Below are 17,000 nucleotides of genomic sequence, written 5' to 3'. Positions count from 1 at the left end.
GTGCAGTGAATGGAACATAACCCAATTATTTCAACCCCATTTTTTTTTTTTTTTCCCCTGTTGTTTTCCATTGTAGGAGAAGCTTGTGTGATGTTGGCTGTGTGCACACAACTGTTCTGTATCCCAGGTGTGCCCAGACACCTGGCCAAACACCAGGCAGAGGTATTTTCTTCAAAGCAATGCGTTTACATGGCAAGGCAAGCATTCATTCTTTCAAACAATTCTGTCAGTGCTTAGCATTTCTCTGTTATTACAGAATTGTTCAACTGTTGCTTTGAACTCCTGTAACCTCAGCCTGCATACAGTGGAAAAATTCAGGATTTGCTCGCTAGAGCATGATGCTGCAGTTCACAATAAAATATTTGCTGTGCATCCAGCTGAGAGTGCTGATGTGTCCTGCATCATGTTGGGTTTGCTCTGCTTTAATTTTGCAGGAGCACTCCTGGAAATCTGTATTAAGAGTTTTGCTGTCAGAGTAGAACTGATATTCCACAGTGCTCTAAAATCAATTTGCTCAGGAAGGCAGTTCTTAAAGCTCACAGGCTGTGGTGAGAGCTCAGGATGGATCTGTGCTGAAAGTTTTACCAAAGGAACCCTGAATTTGAGCCCTTGTTTTCAAAATGATTTGAAATTCCCTGCTTAGTGTGGATCTGACCGCATAATAAGAGCACCATAGAAATATCAGGGCTATTTCCTAAAGCAAATTTGGGATCATTTTGATGGAGGGCTTTGCCAGCTGCAAGCCTGTGCAAAGAGCAGCTGATTTCTAAACTGAGATGTCTTCCTTGCTGCTGTGGTTGGATTGTCCTGGAAGGCACTGGTTTAAGTGCTGAGCTACTTAGGAAGGTACAGGACAGGAAAGCATCTGAGATCATTTGGTCACTTCACACTTCTGAGATCAGTCTGATTAGGCAGAATTCATCTCCTGGATAAGTTCTGTTCCATTTAGGAACATCCTATGAAGCTGAATGAGCCATTTCACAGTCCTGCTGTCCTCCTCAAATGCAGCAGTTTGTAATGAAATGTGTCTGTGTTGATTTCAGTAATGATTTGCAGAGCCTGCCTTCCCTTCCATGTCCTCTGCTTGCTATTTCTCTGCACGACTTTGAGGAAACATGCTGGTGCTGCCTGTTTTCATTTCTTCCTACCCAAGTTCATCAAATCATCCCACCCTACTTTAAAGTGCTGGAAACTCCCAGCCCCAAAGCTGTTTGCATGCAGAGTTAAGGCTGTGGCTCTTGCTTTCCCAGGCTGTTGTGTATGTTCACATAATCACAAGTGTCCATTGCAGGAACCAAGGAGGTGAAGCCTCTCAGGCACTGCAGCTGAAGCAGGCTGTCCTACACTTGGAAGCCCTTTTTCCCAGCTGCAGCACGTGAAATGGCAGCACCTCTGAGCTCAGAGAAATCTTTTTGTTCTTGTTTTATTTGTCATGCATACTTTTGCTCCATAATGTCTGACTGGGGGCAAGAAGCGATGTGCCAAGCTTTCAGAAGCCCTTTCCAGGAGCTGGAGGTGGTGGCTGCCAGGTATTGGGGTATCTGAGTGAGAGGACTCCTTGCTCTGCACCTGGGCAGGGCACAAAGGAGAGGGTGGAGGAGGAACCAGGTGCCTCCCTGAGCACAGCAGGGAGCTGCAGTAAGGAACAGAGTGTGCTGGAGGTGGTTTGATAGCTGGTTTTGCTGATCTGGATCAGAAGGTAGTTTTTTCTCCAGGGCATCTTATGCTATCTGGGCACTGCAGGCGTTGTAATAATGGGCAAATAATTCTCTGTAGCACCGGCTGGGTTTCGAGCTCCTGGTTGTGGCTTGAAGATGTTGGATGTGTTTAAATCTTTCTCCACTGTAATGTCCACCTTTCAATGAAAGGAAAGCCAGTGCTCACCCCATGCCAACTGCAGACCTGGGTAAGCAGAGCTGTTACTGAAGGAGCATTTTTGACCATGTAAGCAGCACCTGAGGATAAAACTTATCTCTAACCTCTAAGTTCAGGCATCCCTGCTGCTAACCTGCCGAGCACCTTGCTAATCACAGCAGTATCTCCACATTGCCCCATGGGCTTCCTGCTCTCAAAGCAGCTCTGTTGCCTCTATCACTCCAGTTTGCAGGCACAGAATGACTGCTTTCAGCTCAGGGTGGGTGAAGCAGTAATTGTGGTGGTCAGTGACACCCCCAGAGGGACTGGAGCTTATTGGAGGTACTGTGAACAAAGGTTGAGAGCCATCACAAACCCACTGTTCTGCTGTGGGATGGAAGCAAATGGAACTTGCAATAAATGTGTAAAGAAAATGCTTTCTAATTTGGGGCTTCAAAATCATTTCCTTTCCTATTTTCAGGGTTAGGTTCGACTTCCATCCTCAAAGCTAAATGAAACAACACCAAATGTGGAACCAAAGCAAAGCAATTATCTCACCAACTGCATTTCTGCCTTTGCTTTATCTTTGCCTTTGATCCATTTCTGTTACAGTGGCGGTAGAAAACATGCAAAAATATTTTACAAAATACTATTTCATATAAATAGAGCGACTGCAACCCTGCAAAAACACATTGAAAGTGTAATTAAGACTGAAAGACAGCTTGGTATTTTTAGCTCTATTGAGGATTCATCCCCTTCCCTATTCTTTCATCGGGTTTTCTTTAACAGCTGACATATTGGTTGATTAAAATAAATGGAAAATAGAAATGAATGAAAGAGCCCTCTGCTGTACAGAATTCAGGGCTCTTCCTCAATGAGATTCTCTATAGTGAATCGTGCAATTGTTGAGATGCTGTTGGCAAGTGTTTGTGTCAAAGGCAGCAAACCAGGCTCAACGTGTGCAGTGTTTTTCCTTCCCAGGATTTAAAGAAACGTTTTCCCAATGCGAGAACCCCTAAGGAACACAACAATGTCTGTAGCCATAAACTCATTTCATTCTTGTTTCTCATCGCTGTACTTCTTGGGTTCTTTTTTGGTAAACGATTTCCTGTCCTGTGCCAGATGCTGTTCTCCTTCACAATGCAGTAATAGTTCTTTGTTAGTGATATCACAGTATTATACCACGGCCCTTACTGTGGCTTCTCAAATTTAGCATGCTGAAATACATTCTTTGTTGGTTGTTTGGGGGCTTTGAGATCTGGGGTTTGATTGAAGTCGGTCTGTAACAAAAAAGAAGGGACAGAGGCTGGGGAAACTTGGACAGTGTGCAGAGAAACAGGGCAACAAAAGAAGGGCAAGAAAGAAGAGGAGTATTTGATATATCCTGTCTCTGCCTGTGTAGATGGAGGAAAAGCTTGAAGTAATACTTGTGTTATTTGCTGCTGTTTGGGCTTTGAGCTGCTGGAGGCATCAAACTGCTGATCCTGCCCAGGGACCTCCCCCAAGCAATGGCTGTGGGATCAGGCTGGGGGAGCATGGGCTGCTCTTTCTCCTCCCCCATATGTGTGTTTCCTAGCCAGAGATAAAGCAAGAACACCCCCATCCAAATCATTTCTAGTCCTTTAACTGAATCACACGGTCTGGCCCTTCTGAACAGAGGCCAGAAAGTCTGCTGTTCCCTTTTAGATGTGATCTGTGGGTTTCCTATCATGATGACACAGTTCCACTCTGTGCTGGTGTAAGGCTCATTAAAACTGGTGTGTTTTTGTGTGCATAGCAGGGAATTCTTTTGAAGGGTTATGTAAAAGTATATTTTCCAGAAGACAGAGCAAATACAAGGAAGCTGGTTCAGTTCCTTAAGGCCTGGTTGTGCAAGGAGTGGGATGTGAAGTTAACCTGGATTTTAAATGCAGGCTATGGCACTTCACATCCTGTGGGTCTGCGTCAGGCTGTAGGGCTGTGTCTGCATGCACGCATGGAGATGTTTGTCCTGAAACATAAACTGATGTAAGAACATAATCATATGTTTATTTTTTCTCCTGGAAAGCAAACTGGGAAGAAGGAAATTGGTAAATAAATATTGATTTAAGATCTCTCGTGGAGAGACGCCTTCTTGAGGAGATTTGGAGCCTTTCTGGCCAATGAAGGAGCTGGCAAACAGGTCTGTCACACAGTTACGTTTCCAGTCTGGGTAGAGCTCTTAAGGAGGGGAGGTGTTTGTGGGGCTGATAGGATGCTGAAACATTTAAACCTGCTGATATATGGAATAGAAAACATGGACAACTTTTCCCCGTTGTATTCCTCTGGGGCTGGACTGGGCTGGATGATGAGGACAAACTTTGTCAGAAACAGTTTAGAGGGAAATTATTAACATGCAAATAAATGAACCTGCCTGGCTGACCAGAGGAGCTTGTATTCATACAGCAAATGTTACATTACTCATCCTGCAATGCTTTCTGAAGTAGATTTTTGTATCATCGTTCTCAGTTTCAAATTCAGCTCTTAAATCCCAAAAGGGAATTCACTGCCAGCCATTTGCATTTTAAAGCAAAAACTCAAACCTCAATAGAATGCTCTACTTAAGGCTCCTTTTATATAACTTAACCAACGGGCTCCATTGGTAGAGGCCTTGGGGAGCCAACAGAAGGACTGAGACAAGGCAGAAACGCTTGGAAGAAGCCTGGAGAATCGCTCTGTGTGATGCAGGCCATGCAGTTATCTGTGCAAAGCTGCTGCTCTCGTGGTCGTGCCTTCAGCACTGGGGGGAAAGGCAGGCCTTCAGCCTTTGGCAAGCCGCCTGCCTAGATGTGACAGGCTGTTGTTTCTTCTGGTGCATGAGGGGAAATTGTAGCAGAACTCTGAGTTCACGTTTTGCAAGATGGGGAACTGCAGTGGGAAAGTTACAGGAAAAGCGACGTGTTTTCTTGCAACCAAGATTTCTTGGGCTGACTCATCTTCGGAGGAGATGTGATTCAGGGGAGGAACAAAGTAGGCTGCTCTGCCCCTCGGGCCATGGGTTTGCAGGTGGAAGTTGTAGGCGGTCCACTCCTTCCCTTGGAGACACCGGGATTCATCAGCACAAATGTCCCAGTTCCTCCAGCTGAGTCGTGCTCTCTGTTTTTATTCAACTGAAGCAGACTTCAAACATGTATTTCTTTATTTCCTACTGCTAACAGATCCGCTATCCCGGCTGCTGCTTGCTGAAGGCGTTTGAAAGCTTTGAAAGTACTGCTAATTATTTTCTTGGGGTCCTCTGAAGAATTGTACATTTCAAATGTTATAAAAAAAAGTACAGAGTACGAAGCCACTATTTTAAGTAAGTTGATAAATCAGTAGTAGAGAGCACTGTCCCTATTTTGGAGCATTTGAAGAGAATGAATTTGGCTCCGCTTGTAGAGCAAGGTCTGCAAACCAGAATCCCTGTACCTGGGAATTCCAAAACCCCACTGATTTTCACTGCAGCTCAATTGAAGACTAGGCTTTGACTTAGCAGCAGACCCTTCAGCTCCTTTCCAAAACGTGTTCTGATGACAGGCAACAGAAGGCAGAACTTCTGGGTCTTTGCTGTGCTTTCTTGTGCACGGCTCCTCATTTCCAGGTTGCACATTTCAAGCAACTGAAGTAAATATTCCTGTGTTGACATAAGAATGACTGGGTAGTTGGGAGCCCTGAAGCTTGTAATGATGATTGCAACAGGAAATGTAGCTTAGTATTTGTTTAAACAGAATGATGCAAACTGCAGCCGTCTGTGCTGACAGCAAATTAAAGTCGGGGGGTTCTGGTGGAGTCACTTTGCTGTTATGTGCATAGGAGAAAAAAAGGACTGGAAGTACTGTGCTGCTGGTGGGAAGAAGTTGCTAGCAGTGAAGGTTTGCTGCACCAGGCACGGAATGTTTGATAGAGGTGAAATGTCTCCCTGTCTTCTCAAAATTCCTTATTTTGTGTCTCTGTGTCAGGTGCTGCTCCTTAACACACCCTGCTGCTTGCAAACTGAGTAACTGTACAAACAAGTGATGGGGGAGGAATGAGGTGACTTCAGGGTGCCACAGAAGAGCTTGTTAGCACAGGGGAACTCCGTGATGCTTGGTGAAACACGCTGAATCAGACCTGATTGCAGAAGGAGGGGTAGATCTTTTGTTGCTGAATTGCACTTATCTTCAAAGCTGCTGCAGATGATTCCACATTTATTCAGCAGGACAGAGTCCCCAGGCTTTTATATTCCGTGTTGTTCAGTGCCAGTTGTTGAGTTGGCTTTTAATCCACCAATGAATACTGAATGAAGAATTCAATCATGAATCAGATCTCTCTTTTTTTTTTTTTCTTGCTGGTAATACAAGGCATTTTTATTTTCCATTTCAGATTTCTTTTGCTGTACAGGACAAAAATAAATTATGAGAGGAGAGAAGTTAAAATTGTTCCTCTTGAACAACCCTCCTGCATCAATGCTTAATCTTTCCATTATGTTTGATATCGTTAATCATTCTGCTCTGATATCTGACACACATTTGTGGGGGAAAAATCAGATCTAATATAGAAGATGCAATAATACTGACTTATGTGGATCTGCAGCTAATTATAACATATTTGAATTTTCATCTTTCATGAAAGAGCTCTATAAAATGAAGAGCCTTTCACAGTGCTGAAATGAGTGTCTGAGTGAAACTGGCAAGCAGACAAGGAGAGAGGGAAGAAATGTCCAAGGACAATGGGAGAAACCTCAGCATCGTAATGAGCCACAAGCTGCAGAAAATGTCCTCAGTTGGTGGTGGACTTCTTTGTTTAGTTGGGTTTTTTTGCACTTCTCAGGTTATTTAAGTTGGAATGGTTTGGTTGCCCTTTGTGATATAGAATCATATAGGTTGGAAGAGACCTCCAAAATTGAGTCCAGCCACAACCTGGCAAAATGCATCCCATCACCAAACCACGTTCTTGGTGCCGTGTCCACACATCTTACCTGCCTCTGGGGATGGGGATTCCACGGCTTCCCTGGGCAGTGTTACAACCTGGCCAATGTATGGGCAACTCATTCTGCTGTTTTCAGAGATGAAATGACATTTCTGTCTTTGTAAGTGGGCTAAAAGAAAAAAGATGACAGGAAGCCATCAGCCCGTAGTGAGAAGATAGATGTCAAAGGGAAGAATTACTAAATGTTTTTTGCAATTCAGCCTCTTCTCCTTTCCTCCCTCCATCTCTTGTGTTTTGTGTTCCATTTGTCAGCTAAAGTGGTTGCTTTAACTCTTTGAAAATGCAGTGGGCTGGAGATCTGCCTTGAGATCCTTCCAGTGTGCAGAGCCTCAGATCCACCCAGAGACAGAAGCTGAGCAGCACAAAACCCAGTTTGCAGCTGATGAAAACTGATGACTGAAAAAGTGGTTAGGCTGCCTTCTATTCCAACATTTGGGATCCCAAACCTAACCGTAGGCTCATCATTATGTTCTATGTTAGAGATAATTTCCTTTCCTGGGTAGTGAATCCTACAGATGCACAAACAAAAAAAGAATAGCTCGTTTCCTTCAGCTGCTGCTTTTGTCTTGAATAGTCCTCCTCCTCAAAAACACAGTCCAGTTAAATTCACCACGATTGCTGATCTTGTCCTCATCTGAAAAATGAGACCATGGACACAGAGCCCTTTCCAGGTGCTGAGACTGACCTGCAGAGTACCCAAGGAGCAGTGATGTCCTTTAGCAGCTGTGCTCTTGCAGTGCTGGGCTTAAGCATCCTCAGTTGATGTATTTTACGTTTTCTGAGGCGTCATCTTTTCTGTGCCTCAGCAAAGCAGTCATATTTCTAAACCTAAAGGAGGGCTTATTTTGAAGTTTGTTGTTATGGTTAAGATTGTTTCTTTACCAGCCTGTTTCGTGCTGTGAGCCAGGATCCTGCTGCTCGAGTAGAGCACAGCACAAGCTGCTGTTTAAATCTCTCCACCTTAGAGTACCTGCATGGAGTTGCTGTGTGAAAGTCAGATTAATGGCACTGTTTTAGGCGGAGAGCAGTTGGAAACAGGCCATCGAAGGTAAGGATTCACTGATATAATAAAAGGTGCTGCTTCTCCCTTCCCTGTCAAGCCATTTTAAAAATGTCTTTGAGGAGAAACAGGTTTGTTGTCCACCATTATTTACTGTATCATGCTCTCTTCACATATTCTTGTGCTGGTTTTCCTCACAGCTGCAATTACTCTTCTGTTTTTAAGGTCTGACTCTTCTTCAAACACATCAGTTTTATTTATTCTTCACCCTTTCTTTCTTCTTAATTCCACCGTATTCCTGTGGAAATCAACATCTCTTAAGCTCCTATCTTTCAAGGCCCAGAAAGTCTCTGTCTTTTCTGTTATCCCCTTTCTCTGGAGTACCTTCATTATCTGTGTGTACCTTTCTTGCATTGCTTCTGCAAGTTCTGTGTTTTGTCTGCCACTTGTTGTCTTCCTGAGCTACAGATGGAAGATGGAGTTGCAAAACTGCAGGAGCCCTACATTTGCACAGATAAATGCTGCATCCCAATATAGATGCCCAGTGCTAAAGCAGGTTGGCAACTTTTCAATGTTATTTCTGGTTTCCAGAGAAATGTTGTTTCCCAGAGGCATTTGTGTAGCTGGCGTTAGTTTACTATTAAAAGTTTGGTATTTCTTTATGGCTCTCAAACAGCCTTGTTGGCAGTTAGGAGACTTGTCTTCAATGCAGTGCAGATCAGGATGAGTTGTTGCAATTAACTGTATCTCATACTTGCAGATTGATTAATACATTTTTCTCTTGAAGCACTCATCAGTGTGAGTTGTGCCTGAATAAGGAGTCCTCTTTCCACTCGAGCACACCCATATGCTGTGCTTGCTTTCTGCATTCAGTTTGCATTTTGCCTCCTAAAACCAGGGCTGGCTCAGCTCTACCCTCACAACCCCACAGTTGCACATATCTGTCACGTACAGTTAGTGCAAGCAATATGATCTGCCACTTAAATCTTCCATCAAGTTTTTCTAATTAAGAGCTGCATAACATTACTGTTCACAGGCTAGATCAATTTTATGCTTTAATTTGTTGAGTCTAAGAGAATGATGAAAATATTCGAAGGCTTTCTCACTTCTGTGAACTCATTCTCCAGTGCTGGCACGGTCTCAGCACATCTGTTTGCTGAAGCCGCTGCTCCTTTCCTGCATCAGACATTCCTCACTGACTCCAGTTCACCCTTTATCACAGGAGTTTAACATGCACCATTTAGGGCACGTTTTTATGACCCCAACTCAGCTGTGATCTCGCTGGCGATAATGGAGAGATGTTTGCTTGAAATATTATTGAAGGAATAAGCAGAAGTACTGGAGAATTTTTCCCTCCAGGCCAACCAAGGCTGAGTGTAAGATTTCCAGTGCATCTTTAGCATAGATGTACTGGAAAAAGGGCACTAAAAGCCCTGGAACGTACATGCTCAGGCATTTAAAATAGAGTTCTTGGAAGGACATGAAAGCTGCCACCTGCCTAACAGGGTTGACAAGGGAAAGGTGTTGCAGGGAATGCTGCAGATTTGCAGCAGTTCTATGGTACTGTTGTCACAGGCAACAGAAAGCTACCTATCAGTTCTAATCTGGAATGTATCTATGGAGAAAATGGGGCTGTGACCATTGCGTGTGCCAACGTATTGTGCTGATACAACGTTGGGTAGAACTTATTTGAAAAGCAAGCACAAGTAAAACTTGTTGTGATCCCTGAAAGTGGTGGTTTTGTGTTTTTTCTTTTTTTTTTTCTCTCTTATTGCTTTAGCTGCTGGAATCAAATTTGCATTTTGCTGTGTAAACGTGCTGTTGGGCAGCTCTGGACAACCACCTGCATTATGAGGGAGATTGCTCTGGTCCCAGAGCAGTCATTCTCACAGCACAGCCAAATGATGCTCCACCAGCCCACTGGCTATGAAATCTGCACTGTGCACTTTTGCTATGCGGTACAGAAAATCAGCACAGATGTGTGGAAAGCTCCAGAAGCTATAACTAGTGTGTTAAAAGCGAGTAGAGAGGCTCTAGACAACATAAAGTATGTGAGTTATTTGCACTTTCACAGAACCTTTCACCTGGGAATCTTAAAGGGTTTTATGGGCATTAATGTAACCTTCCTGTTCCTCACTGAGCATATATTAAACACTGCCTCCACATTAATGCTGAGCAGAATGAAGCAGTCCCAGGATCACTCATCCAGGACTGTACAAGGTGGATCTGTGGGGGGTGGTGGATCACTGGTGGGTTTTGGAAGGTAATTTTCAGCCCTTACTGCAGCCTGACGCTCCAGCACTTTGTGCTCCTGCTCTGTGAGGGCTCCACGATGGCTGATGGAGCACAGCAGAGGTAAATCCACTCACCCTATGGTTGCTCCTGTTGCTCCTGTCATACACTCTGGTCGTGCAGTAGTTCTACAGGTGGTCAAACAGGTTGCAGCAGAGGACTTGCTGTATTCTGATTGTATCGCTTTGACTTCTCACATGGGCACAGTGTGGCTGTAGGAATTCATGCTCTCACGACAGCCCTGATGCTTTGCATGCCTCAGCCACTCGTGACTTTATTTCTGGAGGTACTCAGAAACCTGCAGCCAACTACTTCAGTTTTTGCTGTGCCCTGAACGTCAAACCTTCTCGTACCTCAAATTAACAAGACCAATTTTTTGGCAGCCTTTTTGACATCTGCAAAATGCAACAGCTGAGAGGGGTTATGAATATTAAATATTCACTGAGCAGTATGTAAATATTAAGTGTTAAAATTGTATTGATTTATATAGCGCTTTAAATGCTGTATGAGTTCAGCCAGCAATGAAAGCCTCTACCCAAAGATTTGTAACCAGCTTCCACTCCTTGGCCTTGGGAGAAGGAGAAATGCTTGTTTTTATTTAAAGAGGGGCTGAGCTGAATATCCTCAGTTATTTAGTCCTGTATTCACACTGCACAATAAAATATTTTCATTAAGATCTATCAGTTTAGAAAGAACTCATTAAAAGCGTTTTCCAACTGAAGCTGGCCAAGCTGAGAAGAAAATTACACATCCCTGAGGACTGCAGCAAAGGAGATTTAAAGGTGTTCAAATACTACAAAAAAGAAACTGTAATAAGTGAGTAGTGGGCCAGGCAGCTGCTTTAATTAAAGCTGGGGCTGCTTATTGATCCACTGCTCAGATTTACCCCCCTCTGCAGCACTTCAGCAATATTCCCTTCCACCTTTCCAGCCAGCAGTGCTTGTAGGAGAAGCTGAGGGTGATGAAGTTGGCAATGGAGGTGTTTTATAACGTTCTGTGCTGAGGGCTTTTCTCCACAGGGTGCTTCCATGCTGAAGTGAACCCACGTATTCTACGTAGCGTGACAGGGATGTGCCTGCCGTGGTTTGCTCTGCGGTGATGCTGGAGCACGGCGTGATCCCTGCGGGCCGTGCTGCTGTGTGACGGCTTTTGTTGAAGAGGAAAATAAAAGGAAACGGCCTTTCATTGGGAAGGACGGAGGGCTGCAGGCTGAGCGCCCTGTGTGCAAAGGAGGTGAGCAGCGCTGCCGCTCGTTCCGAGTATGTGGGGAAGCCTCATGTCTGCAGCCTGACCACGCCGGTGGGAGCAAAACAACAGCTTCAAGCGCCCGTTGTCCGCGCAGCCCCGCGCGGCCCTTTTCCACACACGAAGAGCCGCCCGGACACCTCAACCCGCGGCCGCCATTTCCCTCAGGGTCGGGGGGAACGCGCCCCCGTGGGCGGGACCTCCGCCGAGACGGCTCCTCCTCCCATTGGCCGAGTGCGGCGAGGCAGGCGTGGCTCTCGCCCAATCCCCCTCATTCCCCGGAGCCCCACCTCCGCCGCGCTCCTATTGGCCGCGGGGCGGGGCTTGGCGAGGCGGCTCCCATCGCGCCGCGCAGGGGGCGCGGGGGCCGCAGTAGCGCTTGGGCGGCGGCGGTGTCGGCAGCGATGGGCGCGGCGCGGCGCTTCCCCCTCCTGCTCCTGCTGGGGCTGGCCGGCCCCGCCGTCACGCTGGCCGGATACATCGAGGTGGGTGCGAGCGGAGTCCCGAGAGCCGCGCGGCCGGCCGTTGGGGGCCGGGAATCGCCTGGCGAAGCCCGGAGGCTGCCTTTGGCCGAGGTTCCCCCGGCCCGGCTCGGATCCGCGGGGCGGTGCCGCGGGGGATCCTTCGCCGTCTAACAGCGGATCTGCAGGGCGCTGCGGGGCTGCCTTGGCAGCGGGGCTCGGCGAGCCCTGGGCGCGGCCGCTGCCCGGAGCGCCTGGCTGCGGCTGCGAGCGGTGCTTCGGGCGGCGGAGCGGTGCCCGATTAGCGCAGAAACGAGTAAATCGCTGCAGTTCGCCTGCGTGTGGGTACGGCTTTCACGTATGCGTGCGTGCGGAGATAACGAGAGGAGGGAAATTACGGCTTCGTCCGTGGAAGTCGCCGCAGCGTGCGGTTGAGGCGCTGACACGGCGGGGGAGGGAAGCTCGCTGCGCACGGAGCCGGGCGGACCGCAGCTGGGTGCGCAGTTCGGCCGGGCCGGGGCCGGAGCGCTCCCTGCCCTGCCGCAGGAAGCCGAGCTTCTGAGGTTGCGTTGCGTGTCACCTGCCCGTGGCTTTGCCCGCTTATGGAGGCGCAGCGCTCCGTCTCCTCCGTATCGTTGCGTTAAATCCGCGTAACGCTCGTTTGATCGGGACGGGCCGGTGCTGAGGATGCTTGCAGCAGGGCTGGCCGGCCGAGGTCACTCGGGGTCCCCCGGGGGGGCGGTTTGGGCGGTGGCTGCGTCCATCCGATCTCGTGCACCTGTTGAGAAGCTCCTCCGGCTGTAGGTCGCTTCCTCTGTCACATTCAACACGCGTTCTGGAAGCCGCCGTGCCCGTGGATTTGTGTTACGAAAAGCCAGCGTCCTCCTGTGGGAGCAGATGTGGCCCGCAGACTGTTGTGCTGAGGCTGAAGAAGCAGAGCTCAGCGTTCACCCGCCCGTCGTGGGGTCAGCAGAGGCTTTGGCAGCCCTGAGCGCCCTGGGACGGCGCCATCAGTGCAGCGGTGCTGACCTGATGGAAGAGGGTTAACCTGGACCCAGTCGTGCCTCGCTGCTCATCCCAGGCTCGCCCTGCTGCAGGCTGAGGCTTTGCTCCTGAGCTACGGATCAGGGGTTACACGGTGCACCCTGCTGCTCGATGTGCAATCTGCTCGGCCATTCCCGCAGCACCATCTGCATCCTGAAGGCGTGACAGCCTCCTTCATCTGCTGGCGCAAAATGTCACTTGTCACATTTTACTTCTTTTTTTTTTTTTTTTTTTTTTTTTTTTTTCTTCTGTATTCTCCACCGTTGCCTTGTCAGTGGGGGACTGCAGGTCTTCTTTGCTGCCAGATTTGCTCTGGAATCGTAGCTGGATGCAGAGCTGAGGAAGTGAAATGGTGGCTGTTTTTTTTTTATTGCCTTTACTGGCGGATAGCAGGTAATGTAATGAAAAATAGGGGATAGATTTTTTTATAAAGAGGACATTTGAAAGCATTCCAGAGTGAAGGAAAATGCATAGTAGCGGCTGCATTTATCAGTTCAGTGGAATTGGCAATGTCCCATTAGGTGGATTTTCTTTTGCTTGATTATCTTAGCTAGCAGTCCCTGTCCCCGGAACACCCGTTAATCCGCTTATCGACTACAATTTGTTTTTCTTTCTCCCCTGCATGGAGGAAGAGGAGTGGCAGGCATATTTATTTATTTATTACTGGCATCTGAGCCTTTGAGTAGGGCATTCCCCAGGGCTCCTGGCTGGTGTCAGCCCTCCTTTCAGATAACCTCTGACAGCCTCCTTGCAGACGGGCTGGGATGTAGGAGCACAGAGACGATGCTCTGCCCAGTGGGGCTGTTGTCTTTGTGGGGTGATGTGTCCTGGGCTCGTGTCTGAACTGGGGGCTCCTGCGTTCTGCTTGTGAAATCTGAGAGAACTTCAAATGGGGTGCAGATGCCAGCTGAAAAAAAAGAAAATGAATCCATTCTAATTTGATCTCTGTTCCTATGATAAACTGCTTGTGCTGTGTCCCCAGAGCCTTCAGGGATGGAAAGTTTCTTTTTTATCGCTTGACCTTTGTGTGTAATCGAATCTGAGGCAATGCAGACTTGATGCTGCTTTTGGTTTTCTTTTTAATAGCCTTTGGTTTTACTGGTCCTCTTCCCAAGCTATCCTGAATGCTTCTGTCACTGTTTCAGGTAACGGAGGTTTGGGGTAAAGAAAACAACGTGCTGACTTGCATCAGGGTTGTGCCTTTTGTGTTGCTGTTGTTCTTGTGTGGTGTGCTTAAATTCTCACTAACGAAAATATCAGCCTTGTGCCATTTCTGCAGACCTTAGGGACTTGTAATTGCCTGCTGCATTGAACAAAGAACTCCACCTAGGGGAAATTTCCACTTCTGTGTTCCAGTCCTGAGGAGAAACAGCTCAGGAAAATTCCAGTCCTGAGCACGGCCTTTGCTTTGCACTCAGCTCCCAAAGCTTCACTTCCCAGGAAGCATTAGGAAAAATGCTTTGCTGTCAAAGCAGTTGTTTGCAGTGCCTCATCTCAGCCTCCACAAAACCTCCTCTGAAGCAGAGATGTGTGTAAGGAGGCAATGATGGACACCTGCTGCTGTGGGATGCTCTGCACTGCCTTGGGCTGCTCCATGGAGGTGAGCTCTGTGCTCTGCTGCAGCTCTCCTGAGCCTCAGCTGTGAGGTGTTGTGTCAGTGACCTTAAATGTTAATGAGGCATTAATATCTCTCAACCTCGGGTTAGACTTCTTTTGTGAAGAACACCCATTGCAACACCAGGGCTGTTCAGAATCCATTGTACGGGCGGCTTTGGCTGTGTTTAGGCTTTATTGCTGCACGTTTCACGTTCTCCAGTGCCATGCAGTGCAGGAAGAAGCAATCTGAGGTCTGTTCTGCATGGGTGGTGCTTCTCTCTCGATGTTGCTGGTAACAATTTTGCCTTTTATTTTTTCCCATTGCATGTGTATTTGAGAGGCGTAAAGACTCAATCTTGTAAACATAAGTTATTTTGACTGCAGCATCTGCTTCCACAACTGTGCTTAAACCATAACCTTGTTCTCCAGTTGGAAACATGAGGCGTGTGCTCTCCCCAGCCTTTCATACTGGGACAAGGCAGCCTTCATGTTTGTGCTCTTTGGCATCTCACACTTCTTGTGAGCTCGTGGAAGTTGATGTCGTCCTTCAGCTGTTTGCTCTCGTGCTGCTTATGTGCAGTAAAACAGTGCTGTTGTTATTTATTTTTATTTAATTCATGCAATCAGCACCGCTGGACCATTGTTAATTTAAGACGATGTTGGCTCTTAATTGGAGTACTTCAATATTCGCCACGACCATAAACCGTTTGGGTGAGGCTTCTGCTTCAGAACTGTACCTGAACTTGTGATGTCGTCCTTTTTCTCTCAAAAAGTGAGCTGGACTCATAGTAGCATTTCCTATCACTGCTTTTTACTCTGAGTGGAGTAAAAGTGCCACTAAGTGGCACGTTGCCTGTATGCATTTTGTTTTTCCACTTCTGAATTTCCATTTCCAGCGCTTTGCTGTAGGTGCCATTAAATCTCAGGTCTGTGAGAGAGACAGCATTGTGCAAAGTCTTCGAGTGACTCTTCCATGCATCTATTTACTTAACAAATAGGATAAGCTGGGGGCTCCTCTTTGCTGTGCTTCATCCAGGATGGCACCCTCACTCAGTTTGCCTCATTAGGAGATCTGATGGCTCTACTGGGAGCACTGGGCTGAGTGGTCACTGGGCTGAGGCCAACTGCAGGCTGTGGGTGCTGGAGGGTTTGGGATCTCAGGAAAAATTGCTTTTGGTTCTGATTTTGTTGCTCTCATTGTTTATGAGCTCCTGCAGAGGTAAATGACCAAATCCTCGTTGAGATCTTGCTTGTGGATAGCAATTCTTTTACTTGGCAATAGACTTGCAGTCCTCTCAGCTGGGACGAGTGTATATTCCTGTCCAAATTCCTGAACAATCCCATAGAAAAGAGAAGGCAGAAGTGCAGCTGACTGTCCTGTGGCTCTGCTGCTTGCTCTGCAGTCTCACATTAACTTCATCTGCATTTGCAAAACCTCTGACTTGAGACAAACGATGGAAATCCTATTCTGCAGAGGATGGCAAACCAATTTCACCAGCAGCAGAGCACAGCCTGGCTTTGCACAGCCAGATGACCACAGGCACGTGCTGCCAAGCTGCTGACTGCCCAGTGTTACAGGACTGCTTTGTGCTGCCAGCAGGGAGAATGCTCTCCTTATTTTGGTGGCACTGCACAGGGCCATGCTAGGGGCTGGGCTGCCCTTCCATCCCTATGGAAATTAACCTTGCAGCACGCTGGCCACCCTCTGCTTTGTGGGGGCTGTTCTGTGAAGCTTTGGAGGGCTTTACTGAGGAGACAGAATCAATAACAGTTTGGCTTGGATGGCCTTGCTGCGTTTCCAGACTAACTGAAAATCGTTATGAAATGATGACTTTGAGTTTTTTCAAGTCGCCGCGTAAAGGGCTTAAAAATTGCCTGCATCGTTTAAATGCGATGCGAAAATAAATAACAGCAGAGATGATGGAGCTTTGGATGATGGTCCTTTGCTGGGTGGTTTGGAGGAGCTGTGTGCCATGCAGGCTGGGCACAGTGCATCTTTGCAGCGTGACTCATCATGTAGGAGGAGCTGTGCTGGGGGAGAGAACCGTGCTGGGATTCCAGGCTTTGGCTCTGTGTCAGGGATGCATTTAGGTAATTTCATACGGTAAGCTCTCTAACAAAATTACAGCAGTCAGAAGTATGGCCTGATTCAGGTCAAGGACGTGGAGGGAGATGCATGCACAGCCGGGCCGTGGTTCCTCCTGGCTGTCACAGAAGATTGCTGCTTAGGGAAGTTTCCATTTAAGAGTTGCTAATTATCATCTTACTGCTGTCTTCTTGCCGATCGCATCAAGCAAGCTGACAACCAGCCTTAGCAGACGTGTTGAAGTAAAAGTAGTGCTTAACCTTGGAAGTGCCCTTTCTCATTTAGGTCTGCTTTTGCAACCAGCAAACGTTTGCTGCAGAGATGGCATTTCTTGAGTGTGTGCTGGGAGCTGCTGGCCAGTGGGCTTTTCATTCTTGCATTGGGGAAAGTTGTTCTGTTATCTCTCTGCAGGCTTGTCTTTCCTCACGCAGCTGTGCTGTCCTGAAGCACTGTGATA

General features: G+C 47.2%; 1 protein-coding gene across 4 annotated transcripts in view; it reads left to right on the top strand.

The window, feature by feature from the left end:
- The first annotated feature begins 11,745 nt into the window (after window positions 1-11,745).
- The window catches only part of APLP2 (amyloid beta precursor like protein 2), a 39,453-nt gene continuing 34,198 nt past the window's right edge, over window positions 11,746-17,000 (top strand). For all 4 annotated transcript variants that reach the window (XM_042882317.1, XM_042882316.1, XM_042882315.1 and 1 more), the window contains exon 1: window positions 11,746-11,841. In XM_042882317.1, the coding sequence (XP_042738251.1) occupies window positions 11,761-11,841 (81 nt within the window). In that variant the 5' untranslated portion in view covers window positions 11,746-11,760. The remainder of the gene's footprint in view (window positions 11,842-17,000) is intronic.

Source organism: Lagopus leucura, unplaced genomic scaffold, assembly GCF_019238085.1.
Source record: "Lagopus leucura isolate 7727_CA_CO unplaced genomic scaffold, USGS_WTPT01 Super-Scaffold_100034, whole genome shotgun sequence".
Classification (NCBI taxonomy): Eukaryota; Metazoa; Chordata; class Aves; order Galliformes; family Phasianidae; genus Lagopus; species Lagopus leucura.
The sequence above is the reverse complement of the archived record's forward strand: the minus strand, read 5'-3'. Positions and strand labels throughout refer to the sequence as shown.